General features: G+C 44.4%; 1 protein-coding gene across 1 annotated transcript in view; it reads left to right on the top strand.

Moving 5' to 3' along the window:
* The window catches only part of Plce1 (phospholipase C, epsilon 1), a 307,957-nt gene that overhangs the window by 32,972 nt on the left and 261,693 nt on the right, over positions 1 to 13,292 (top strand). The window contains exon 2 of the mRNA NM_053758.3: positions 1,037 to 2,571. Coding sequence (NP_446210.2) covers positions 1,375 to 2,571 — 1,197 coding nt within the window. The 5' untranslated portion in view covers positions 1,037 to 1,374. The remainder of the gene's footprint in view (positions 1 to 1,036; positions 2,572 to 13,292) is intronic.

Raw genomic sequence — 13,292 nt, forward strand, 5'->3', positions numbered from 1 at the left:
TAACTGAATTATTAATGATTTTAATTCTAATGCTTTTTTTCTAAGTGATCAGAGTGTACACCTTTAGTCTGCCTTCAAATAACCATATTCATGTAGAAATAACCTTGTAGAATTAATGTTCTGATTCCCTCCTCTTAACCTCTGTTCTGACCAGACAATTCAGTTCAATGTTTATTAGAACTCCTACAACTCATAGTCACTATTTTTGCTTTAAATGATCAATTATCATGCTAAGCGATTTAAAGAAATGAAAAAATCATGCACATTTTAATACATTTAGGCCTTCTGTTCCTTTACATATAGACATATCTAGATTTTTTTCTGCACAAAAAGGTCTTCCTTTATTACTTTCTGTAGTTTAACCCTGCTAGGATCATTTTGCTTCTGCATGTCTGAAAAGGGTCTCACTTCATCTTCATTTGTTGAAGACATTTCTTTGCTATTGAATTCTGCTTAATAATTTTTTTCTTATTCTATCCTTTCCTTGCTTGCATTGTTTCTGATGAGAAATATATTGTTTTATCTTTGCAACTCTTGTCTTAAGTCTCTAGCACCTTTGACGTTTCTGAAGTTCTAGCTTTTTTTCTTACACACACACACACACACACACACACACACACACACAAACACACACACACACATACACACACATACACTATTGGGTTCTACTTGGGCCTAGAAACTCTCCAAACAGTGAGCTCAGGTATTTACACTATGTGTATACTTCATTTTTTCTTTTGCATCAGTTATTAAGATATTGTTTTGACTGTTCATCATGTGAAAACCATTCTTTTTTTTTTTCTGCTTAGACTTTATTTAATGCACCAGGATAAATCTGATTTTTGTACTCCATTTTTGCTGGAAGCAGTTCAGTATTGTAAAGCCAAAAGAATAAATGCTTGAAGTATTCAAACTTTTGATTGCAAAAACTCTCTCCTCAGAACTGACCTATATTTTTCATTAACTTAAAACCATCAACTCGCTTTTGAAAACCTAGTTAATGCCATAATGTTTGACATTATCTCTTTCCTTACAGGGAACAGAAAACACTCAAACTGGATTTTTAAATCATTGCACATTAACGATACAACCCCAAGTTGCAGAATGTGACCTTGAACAAAATCCTTCTAAAAAATTAGCTTCAGGCAACAGAGAAAAGAAAAGTGAACTGTTGTTTTGAAATACTGGTGTAAAACAAACTGTCCTTGTAGGAAATTACAACTGGAAAATTTTGTTTGGCTCTTAATATATCTGAATGAAAGGAACTGTCACCTTACTTCTCACGACTGGAATTATCTGAGATTATCTGTTGTCTGGACATGATCGCCAGGGAAGGGAACACAGAAGAGTAGCAACTCAAGGACGCTGGTCAAGATGACGTCCGAAGAAATGGCCGCTTCCTTCCTCATCCCGGTGCCTCAAAGGAAAGTGGCTTCTGCCCAGTCAGTGGCAGAGGAGCGGGGTGAAAAGGTCTCAGAAGCCGGCATTCCTAAGACACGAGCTGGCAGACAGGGTGGGCTCACCCCTCGTACCATCTCACAGCGGAACGAACCTGAGGAAGAGTCTCCTAGAACTGATTTTTCCCAGGTCTTCTCAATAGCGAGGGGGGAACTAGACAGCGACGAGAATCACAATGAAAGGTGCTGGGAGGAAAATGTGCCAGGTTCCACGAAAAACCACGCGGTTAACTGCAACAGCTTATTGCAAAGCCACCAGCATGCGCTTCCCCCGAGCCAGCTCTGTGAAGTCTGTGACTCTGTCACAGAAGAACACCTGTGTTTGCAGCCTGGGATTCCTTCTCCACTGGAAAGGAAGGTGTTTCCTGGGATCGAACTGGAGATGGAGGACTCTCCCATGGACGTGAGCCCTTTGGGAAACCAGCCTGGGATCATGGAGTCCAGCGGACCTCACTCTGACCGCAACATGGCGGTATTTCATTTCCATTATGCAGGTGACAGGACAATGCCAGGTGCTTTCCATACCCTGTCAGAAAAATTCATTTTGGATGACTGTGCAAACTGTGTTACTCTTCCTGGGGGGCAGCAAAACAAAAATTACATGGCGTATACTTGCAAACTGGTGGAGTTGACAAGAACCTGTGGTAGTAAGAATGGGCAGCTGAAGTGTGACCACTGCACCTCGCTGCGGGATGAATACCTGTGCTTTGAAAGCTCCTGCCGGAAGGCTGAGGCTCTCTCCTCAGGTGGTGGCTTTTGCGAGGACGGATTTACTCATGGTCCCTCTGCCAAGACTTTTCTGAACCCTTTGGAGGAATTCTCTGATAATTGTGAAGACGTGGACGATATTTTTAAAGGCAAAAAGGAGCGGTCCACTTTGTTAGTCCGAAGGTTTTGTAAAAATGACAGGGAAGTTAAGAAGTCTGTGTATACTGGGACAAGGGCCATTGTGAGAACCCTGCCTTCTGGCCACATTGGGCTGGCTGCTTGGAGTTACGTCGATCAGAAGAAAGCTGGTCTCATGTGGCCTTGTGGGAATGGAATGAGACCTCTGTCCACAGTGGACGTAAGGCAAAGTGGGAGACAGCGTCTGTCTGAAGCCCAGTGGTGTCTGGTAAGAGTTTGAGTTTCTTTCCATCACCTTTTGAAAGTTTTTTATTTTTATTTTTATTTTTATTTTTTACTTTTTCTCCTTTCCTTCACCCTCCTTTAGCAGTTTTGGATATACAGTCTTATGATACAGGCCTGGAGCTTGCTATGTACAAGGCCTAGCTTGTCCTTGAATTTGTGATCCTTCCGAATCTTGAGATTACAGGCACACCTGTTTCCGTTATTTCGGTAAACTTGATTTTTTATTCTCTATCTTGTGTTAATTAATGGAAAGGATAAAGTAAGATCTGTCAAGATAGGATTCTTACAGGAGTCACTTCTGGTTATTGGAGTTTGGATATTCCAACTCACAGGTCTCAAGTCTGAGTTGACTCTGCAGTGACACTGGCCATAAAATACACACAGGCCTATGCAGGGAGTGGGGAAATTAGAGATTTTTCTGATGACAGAAAAATGGCTTTGTCCATTAACTTTGGACAGGCATTCTCAAGTCTTTTGTGTGTGTGTGTGTGTGTGTGTGTGTGTGTGTGTGTGTGTGTGTGTGTGTGTGCTGTCCACCTACCTCTTCAACGAAGTCTACAGGCGTAAAATAACACTTTAAACGCACCAAACCCAATAGAAAACATCAGTAAAGGAGAGAATTATGTTGAATTGCATTTATGAGACAGAAGACGCTTTTGAAATTGTGAGATGGTAACTTAAGTGCCTCTTTCTTACCACAGTGGCCATTGTTACCTAGCATGTGATAGCCTCCTGTTCGAGGAAATCCCTCTAACCTAGGCAAATAGTGACAACCGTTCTCCCTAAATAGCCATAATATTTTAAGGTATTCACCATGACCATGACATGATGTGAAAAATCTGTGTTATCTTTTTGGTGACGAGATCAGTTACTTCTGCTTCTATATAACTGTGTTGTAAAAATCCACAGTGAAAGGAATGCTAAACCAGAGCTTCCAGGGACTAAGCCACTACCCAAAGACTATATATGGACTGACCCTGGACTCTGACCTCATAGGTAGCAATGCATAGCCTAGTAAGAGCACCAGTGGAAGGGGAAGCCCTTGGTCCTGCCAAGACTGAACCCCCAGTGAACGCACCCAGGATTGCACCGCCACCGGTCCTACCCTTGCTAAACATTCCTGCTTCCTTCAGCGATTCTCTCTGGGAAATTGTTTCTAGAACGCTCACATTTCAGTTCTTCACACTTCTTTATTAACCTAAATGAAGCTTCGGAAGGAGGGTCGTTTGGCTTGGCTGTGAGTTTTAGGACGGTTAGCAGAGTGACTTGCTTTCTTCTGACTCTCCCAACCCTGAGGCTGTTGGGGAGCAGTTTCTAAACACCTTCACTGGTCAGACCCTGGGCTGGTTAATTTATAATTGAGAGAACCAATTGTCTCCTCCCTGCTCTGTCTCTGGAGGCTAGGAGTGGTCACCACGGCTCTGTTAGAGTGGGGCTTGGGAATGTCTCTTCTCTTTGTCTCAGCTGCCCTCCTGAAGGCTGTGAGCGGTTTTTCATTTTATTGTCACTTATGGTATAGCTGGGCAGGGGCTGGCTGTCCTGTTTTTATCGGGAGGATTCTTTAAAGAAGAGCCCCTTTTTGATGTACACGTCGCACAGTGTCAGAAAGTCACTGGTCTTCCCTGAAGTACAGCCTCTTCATATCTGTCTCTTTACTTTAGAGTCTGGTGGAAATGCTTAGTAAAACTGGCACAGCTGAAATACATTCCTTTGCCTTGGGCCTTGTGACTTACACCCTTCATCTGAAGGTGCAACACCCCAGCAGCACCCCAGCCATACATTCCCGTTCTGTTTCCCAGTTGTTTTTTGTGTATCCTGCCTGGCTGCTCAGACAGGTTGTAACAGCGCTGTGCGCTTTTGTCTATACAATGCACACCTAATTCCAAATGCATAGAAAACAAGAACATTGACATGGTTGGAAAGCGAGTCTAGAGTTAGCCCACATTTAAATTAGGCTTGGGACCCACGAGTGATTGACAGGTCCTAATTACCTTTGAAGTAAACCAGGCATAAAGGTGCTATTGTAGGTCACTCTACAGTGAGCTGCTGGCCTTAGCACAATGCTGAAAGCGGTGAGTCCTCCTGTCCTTCTGACCTTTAGTGTCTTACTTACTTGCTGGTGGACTCATTCCCACCCTGTCCTGCTCTTTGGTGGCCTCTCAGGGAAATTTACAGCACTATGAATTCTAGTGTATAGTTGACTCTCCATATCTGCAGGCTTGGCCATACAAATTGAAAGTATTTGAAAGAAAAATCATGCCAGTGCTGTGGTGTCATGATAGAGAACTTGCCTATTACACAGAAAGCCCTGAGTTTAAACTCCGATAACTGCTGCCTCCCTCCTACCCACAAATATCTAGCCAGGCCTGACGCCATAGACCTATAATCTCAACTACTCGGGAGCCCGAGGCAGAAATATTGCAAGTTCAAGGCCACTTAGTGAGACCCCAAGTCAAAATAAATACAAAAAAGTCCTGCTGATATAGCATGGTGGTGTGGCATTTGCCTAACATGTTAGAGGACCTAGGTTCAGTTCCAAGTAACACTCACAAGCACACGTAAGTTCTTATAAGCATATACAGCTGGTTTTTCTGGTCATTATTCCCCACGCAGCACAGCACAGCGACTATTTACAAAGCATTGACATCATATCGGTTGCTCTAAGTGATCTAGAGGTGAATATGTGGTGTGCACATACTAACCAATCTGATATAAAAGACTCGAATACCTGCAGTTTTGGGTTTTGTGGAGGTCCAAAGAACAACGGTATTACCTTGGCCCATAGCACGTTGCCCAAACAGTCCTTCCTGTGTGTTGCTGTCCTGTGTTATTCATCTAATTAGTTCTTTTTTTTTTTTGGTTCTTTTTTCGGAGCTGGGGACCGAACCCAGGGCCTTGCGCTTCCTAGACAAGCGCTCTACCACTGAGCTAAATCCCCAACCCCATCTAATTAGTTCTTAGGCATCATATTTTTTGTTTCTGGGTGTGTTGGTTACAACAGTGCAGTGAATTTATATTTTCACAGCTGTGTGGGGAGAGTGGGTTTGGATGAAGCCATGCTTGCTGACTAACCACATTGTTAGTCCTGCTTGTAAAACATTCAAGCCCCCCCTCCTCCATATGCACTCCCTCTGCTCTAAATCTATTGGCTCGACAAAGTAGAGTCTTTGGCAAGTGGCTAAAGTCTGCAGGTTAAACATTTGACTAAGGGTGTTTATCTTTTTTGTCGTTTTGGTTTTTTTTAAAGCACTTTAATATTTGTTTATTTTATGTATGTATGTTCTATTCTGCATGCATACCCGCGTGCCAGAAGAGGGCATCTGATCCCACTGTAGGTGGTTGTGAGCCATCACATGGTGGCTGAACTCAGGGCCTCTCGAAGAGCAGTCAGTGCTCTTAACTGCTGAGTCATCTCTCCAGCCCCTTTGTTTTGTTTTTAAGAATTCTCTCCCTGTCTAAATTTTGTGGAGTTCAAAAGCCTCAAGTTACCTTACAGGTAGGTGGGCTCAAGCACAGACAGTGCCAGTTTTTGTCTTGACAAACTTGCCAGTGTAACCCTAGCTCTACTCAGTAATGGTGAAAGGGGACCTGGGAAGCCAAGTCAAACATCACCAGCTCTCATGTTAGCAGCTCCGGGATTGCCCTTCTTGCATCCAAAGAGGGGTCACTGTACATGAACACATATGGCAAACCAGAGAAGATTCATACTGAGTTGAAAAAAAGAATAGGAAATAATTTAAAAAGACTTTATAAAGGAAAACTACCCACATTTAAAAATCTGATTGGAAAAACTGTGAGTAACTGTAACCAGCTTCTTCTCTGCCCCACCTCTTCCTAAAATGCTGGTTCTTTACTGCCAAGCACAGACCATTACACTTGAGAGGCAGTGAGGAATCGAGCAGTAATGCCTTTGTTGAGATAAATTTGTTAGGGTCAGGGAGGAGGGAAGAAAGGAGGTAGGGTGTGTATGTATGCTAGGAATTGAACCTATGGCTTCCTGCTTGCTAGGCAAGCAGTCTACACTGAAGTATTTTCAAATGGAGCTAAACCAAACCTTAGGAAAACGCCAATGCCTCTCATATGTGGCTCACAGCTGGTAAACTCATGTCCTAAGCTAAAGATGTAATTGTTTTTGTTTTTGTTTGTTTTTTTTTTTTTTTGGTTCATTTTTTCGGAGCTGGGGACCGAACCCAGGGCCTTGCGCTTCCTAGGCAAGCGCTCTACCACTGAGCTAAATCCCCAACCCCTAAAGATGTAAATCTTATAAAGAATCACTTGCAATCATTTGAACCCTATTGTCCAGTCTTTGAAGTAGCAAAAAGGCCTTGTTTTCTGCTTTGAGCATTTGGTTGTTCTGGAGATCAGTGACAATTTGAACCTTGAAATAGTCAAAATGGCTTTGGGTGCTTAGACTAAGCTGGAAGCCAGTGCCTGGTGAGCTCCCTGATGGCTTCTTCCTTTACTGAAGCTTCAAAAGCATTTCCATGTGGGGTTAGGAAGAAGCTACCCTTTCCTGCTGATTGTCGTGTGTGTGAGGAAGAGCTGGTTCCACTAGCTCCATAGAGTGCAGTTAAAGCTAGTACATCAGTGATGGGCTGTCTGAGGCCAGCCTGGGGTAGATGAAACTACTTACCTTGATTAGCTGACCTGGGACAGCAGCGATGCCATCTACACTTCTTCGTCTCTGTGGTTACTATCTTTGGCTAGGAAAGGATAGAAGGTAGAATAAAAACCTTCAGCTTGGACTCTGGTTTGAGACGCATGTGTTTCTGCTTCTCTTATGACAGCCTGGGACAGGATCAGTCTTAGGACTTACCCCTCCTTTGCTGCAGTTGTCCTACACAAACAGAGATCTCCACTTCAGAGAGCCATCTCTCAGAGTGGCCATTTGTATGTGGTCTGAAAATGATCTGAGCCAGTCACGCCATCAGGCGAAGGCCTGGTCTCATCCTTGCCCTGCACTTTCTAGGCTGGGATCTCAGGATGCCGTGGAATGACCACCATAGTCATGAACAGTGAGAGTTTCCCTCTCTGGGAGCATGCAGACAGCAGACAATGGGGCTCAGAGACATCCTAGGATGGTGGGGAGGTTTCCATCCTGGTGACCAAATGATTCAGCATTCGGGGACTTGCATCATGGCAGGGCGGCTGGGTGTGACCATCTTCTGCCCTCCATGACACATTGGTGGCTCGTTCTTCCCTGAAAAACTGTTCTCAGATCAGAGAGCTGACTCACGCTCCAGCCCTCAAAGGCCTCGGGAAACCCACATGATGCTTTCTTTGGTGGTCTGAATACATGAAGACCTCAAGAATGCAATCTCCTAACCCTTATACTAGGTCCCTGCCTAAACTCTAATCCCTTCCCCTGTGTAGGCTCTAGCCACTCAAACCCTCGGAAAGCTCGACAGAAAACCTCCTCAACCTTCAGCATCACAAAAGGCTGCAGGTCTCTCAGGGATGGGAAGCAGCGACTCTTCTCTTTTGAAGCACAAAACCTCTATATTCTTGGTTGGGGAAAGAGGTGCTCAATGTCTTCTCTTTTATATTGTTTTGTAGAGATACACTTTACCCATTTATATTCAAAGATGAGTGTCCCTGCGCCAGTCAGTCTGGAACACTCTCATGCCCTAAGAGAAACCCTAAGCCCTTTAGCACCACCACCACCTGCCTTGGCCTCCTGCTTAATCCTAAACATTCACTATTCTGTCTCTATAGAATATCCTCATGTGAATTTTCACACACCTGGACTTACAGAGCACGTGGTATTTCCAGGGTGGCTTAATTCACTTACCTCAGTATTTTCGGGCCAGTTGACACTATAGCATGCATTAGTGCTTTGTGAGTTTTTTGTTTTTTTAAACTGTGCCATTTAACGCATTAGTTACTGAGCATCAAGCCTCTTCTGCTCCGAGGCTTGATTCTGAGTGATACTTTTGTGAACTTGTTTTTCCTTTAAAGGGAAAAAGGGTGGAACTCATGGTCCTTCCATGCCAGGCAGGTCCTCTGTCACTGAGCTGTACTCCCAGCCCTGTGAGCATTCAAACACAGGCTTGTGTGAGAACAGACGTTTCCTGTTCTTGTCAGTACATACCTAGGATTGGTGGAGGCTGCTTATACCTGCACATTTGACCTTTTCAGGGGTTAGCAGACAGTTCCTCCAAGTGTCTGCCTTGTCCCCACAGAGAAGCACAATGTAGCGATGCCTCCACCCAGCAGGCCTTGTTAGTGTCTCTGTCATTGTTTATAGCTATCCTACTTGAATATGAAGGGATAATCTCCTTATAGTTTTTATTTGTATTCTGATAGTGAATCCCGGCAAGCATTTCCTCATGTGCTTGCTGGCCTTTTGCATTTTTCTGGAGAAATTTCTAGTCAAATCCTGGATTGAAACCCAGGGCCTCACATATACTAGACAAAATACCCAACCACTAAACAACCCTGGCCTCTTTTGCCCATTTTAAAATTGAGTTGTCTTTTATTTTGAGTTCTTTTATATATTCTAGATATAAGTCTATGATCAGTTATGATATATATATATATATATATATATATATATATATAATGAAAACTGAGAAAATTTCCAAGATGGTTCATAACCTTAACACCCATGGAACTTGTTAAATATTTCCCGTAGACATCAGTTTCTTCCTCCTCTTTCTTAATCTTCCTCACGTCACTCTGCCAGCAACCGTTTTAATTGTGAGTCCTTCTCCAGAATCTTACCTGATCCCTAGACTGCCTTAAACTCCAATTTGCACAGCTTGGCACTCTCCTCTCCCCATTTGCCCTCGCAAAGTTTTATTACACAGATCACTTCTCCTGTTAAACAAGTTGTGTTTCCCCGAGGAATGGTTGGGAAATCGCAGTTTGAGTGTGCAAGCGAGCACAGCACCAGAAGGGCATCGTAACAGTGGGGATGGAGGTCACTGCTTCCTGGTCAAAATACTCTGCCACGCACAGGTGCTGCATAACCTAGAACTGTGGTGAGCCAAGCAAGGCATCCGGGATGCAAGCTTAAGGAGGCGCTATGCTTTCCGGTCTCACGTGAGGCAACCTTATACTCTGCAGTGACCGCCTCCTTAAATTTTGAATGCTGGGCAGCTCAAGTGTCTTTTTTTTTTCCTGTCCCAGCCCTGACCACAACAAGGGTTTAAGAAAGCCAATGGTTATCATCTTTGTTGGAGAATGATCTCCACAGGGTCCCATAAACCTTGGCAAGGATAGTCTTAGAGCACAGTAGGAGTGGCTCTTACATTTTTTTAAAGGTTGAAAGGAACATCTAAAGAAGACCATTTCACAGCAAGTGAAAATTATATAAAACTCAAGGGTCCGTTCTGGCAAAGGCTTTAATAAAGGTTTTTGGAAGGCAGCCACCTCATTCCTTTCCTCACTGTCTACAGCTGCTTCCCCACCGGAACAGGGGAGCCTAGGTGCTGTGAAGCCAAAGGCAGCCATTGTTCCGTGGCCTTTTACAGTAGACGACGGACTTTTCAGGCTAAGAGACTGGTCTACACCTGGCCACTCCCTATCCGCCCTTTCCTTGGGTCTGAGCTTTGTGTCCCATCCTCTCAGAGGTCTTTTGTGCCAGCTTGACTCCCAGCCCGCACCCTGGTCTAGAATTTCTCTGACGGTCAGAGCTAGTCCTCTCTCTATAATTGTTGAATGTCCCCCTCGATTACCAATAGAGAAACACAGTTTATACCTGTTCCCATTCTCTCTCTCTCTCTCTCTCTCTCTCTCTCTCTCTCTCTCTCTGTTCTCTGTCTTTTGTCTCCCTGTCTCCCTATCTCAGTCTCTGTGTCTCTGTCTCTCCGTCTTTGTCTCTCTGTCTGTCTCTGTCTCTCTGCCTCTCCCCCCAGCCCCCTTTTCCAGGCCGACTTCGGGCTTGTTAGCCAGCCCTCTCTTGACAAAGCTGCAAAAGCAGCTTATTTTGTGTTCTGCCTATAACAGAATTGGGTTTTTTTCCACTGAAATTCAAAGGGCTCTTTTTCAGGCCTGTGAGCCCAGACGGCAAGCTCTCACCTCTTCAGACTTGGCCAGAGAGACAAGAAGGGTCAGATCTGTGTCTCTTTGTCTCTGGCACCTTTTCTCAATTGGCTGTAAAAGCCCTGGGAGGCTTTCCAGAGGTGGAGACAGAGAAAGGGATCCTCCTTCTAGAGTTCTGTTCTGCTCTTCAGACAGTCAGACAGTCAGACAGTCAGTCAGACAGACAGTCAGACAGACAGACAGACAGACAGTCAGACACACACACACACACACACACACACACACACACACACACACACTCTTTTACCAGGCAGTTTATATATGGACCAGGAGGAATCCTGCTCCTGATTTGAGGGCAAAGGACTGTGTTTTAAGTTGGAGAGATCATTCTTGGGGTTTGGAATGTGTTTGGCCAATTTCCTCAGATTGTCTGACCCTGGTACTCCTGACAATAGGCCTGAGTCAGGCCTCTCCTGAAAACAGACCAGTTCCAGTTCTGCCATTCACTGATGAGTGCCTGTAAGGAAGTCACTTTCTAGCTTTGTTTACGTTGAGGATAGTGGGCGAAGGCAGCTGTGTGCGTATCTGTTGGCTCCTATTTGTCAGACGCTCTGAACACAATTTGCATGTGTCACTTAACATATTATAAATCACACAAGCCCTCCAGATTCCAGAAGCTCATCAGCCTATGGCATCTGATTTAGGTCCCTACCCTGCATTTGGGGTTGAGAGAGTTATTCTACTTCTCCCCAAAGCACCATCTTGAAGTTTGACTGGAGTTGAACCTCATCTTTCCCCGAGAGCTAGTGAAGTCCCCATGTTCGTCACGGCCTAAGCCTCCAAGTGCACATAGGCAGTGAAAAGCAAAAACTCATTCCAGATGTGCTGGAACAAGCCCCCAATCTCATAACTTTTAGGAGAATTGAGAGTTTGAAGTTAGCCTAGGCTACATAGCGAGACCCCGTGTCAAACAAACAGAAAAGCAAAGAGCGAACCGGCAAGCATTTACAGGATGACAGCGCTTGCTCTGTGCTTGGGGAGGGGGTATCTTTTGCATTGTCATAGTGGCCGTCTACAAGACAGACGGACGTAATCACCATTCATGCTAGATAGTCAGAATAAGAAGTGACCATATCCAGATCTGGCTGCCTCTGAAGTTTGTGTCCAGAGACTTTCCTCACAAGTTCCCCTAGAAAGTTCTGATGCAACTCAGCCCTCTACCTTGGCAGGGGTTCTGCTCTCTTATTAAATGTGCGAATGCTGAGCTAGACGAGAACAGGGATCTTTCTTTAAATGTGAGCTGGGTGTGACCTTTGGACGAAGTGGGAGAATGGGGAACAATACCGGTTCTTAATGTGAGGGGTGTGCTGGCTATTGAAACGGCTGGGATTTCTTTTATGAGTCAGCCAGCGAGGGGAAGAGACTAAGCCCAAGGTCTGATTTTTTTTCCCTGAATTGCTGTAATTTAGAAGTACATTTACCACATTTTATAAGTAAGTAAGCAGAAACAATGTCCAAAGCAAACTCCACACACATCTGCGTCAGATTCTATAGCTTCTTCATGGTCATTCTGGAATACCCACGAACGCTGGCAAACACAATTTAGAACTTTGCCATTTGAAAGTTTTCCAGGATCTCCTAGAGTCCTGACCAACTGGCCTGGGCACAGGAACATGACTCGGTTGCTTCTCTTTGCAAAGTCATGCCTTTAAGAAGGCTTGTTACTGCTTTCATTTACAAGGTCCCGAGCGAGGCAGGAGAAAGGTTGGACCTGCATGTGTACTCGGGCAGCTGGTAAACACTAGAAAAGTCTGCCTATAAGGATAACTTTGCTCCTTTTAGCCCATTGCAGAGTGTGGCACAATGGAAGACAGGAACACAAAACTACCTCAGAGTCATGGAGTCGAGGTGGCCACGGGATGCTTGTCTTTCATAATGCTGAAAGCCCAGAGTCAACCCTGTTCCCAAGCCCGATTCTGGGGTTCTCCTTTCACAGCCCTGCGGTGAATGGATGGCTCTGATACTGGTTTGAGATTAAAGAACCCTTATCATCGGCGCCTACTTGGTCTCGCCCCTATACTTTAATAAGGAATCACTTTGCGAGCAGACCATGTTGAGTAGCTTAGCTTCAGAGAGATTTAGCACCAAATTATAAATGGTGACACTTTAATAGTGAGCACAATGTGCCTCAAGAGCCAGCATGTAGGAGTTTGGCAGCTGGAAAGCCCCGTGGCTTCAGATTTTCCAGATTGTGAACCCTTCCATCAAGGAGGAACTCCTTAGCTTTGAAAATTTCTCCTCTAGAGCAAGGGGAAAGTTCATCTGAGTTCTAAATCGTTTAATAGAAAATGCATTACTTTTCTCTTTACTGAGGTTTAAGGCTCAGGGTGGACCCCTTTGTTCTTTTTTTTTTTAATGGTTACAAACCCAACAAGAACACCATAATGGGGGTGTAGCTGTTTCTCTCTCTCTCTCTCTCTCTCTCTCTCTCTCTCTCTCTCTGTAGCAAATGTCATTATTACGGAGACTATATTTTCCAAATTAAAAAAAAGGGGGGGAGAGGAGTTGGGGGAACTTCTTATTTCTGAGGAAAGGAAAAAGAATATTTGAAATTAAGAATGGTCTAGAAAATCCAGAACAAGTGGTTTCAGTAGCTTCTGAATGGATGGATCTAATGACTGGATGGGTAGACATGAGACACATCAGTAGGTGTAACCT

This window comes from Rattus norvegicus, chromosome 1 (assembly GCF_021556685.1).
Source record: "Rattus norvegicus strain SHRSP/BbbUtx chromosome 1, alternate assembly SHRSP_T2T, whole genome shotgun sequence".
Classification (NCBI taxonomy): Eukaryota; Metazoa; Chordata; class Mammalia; order Rodentia; family Muridae; genus Rattus; species Rattus norvegicus.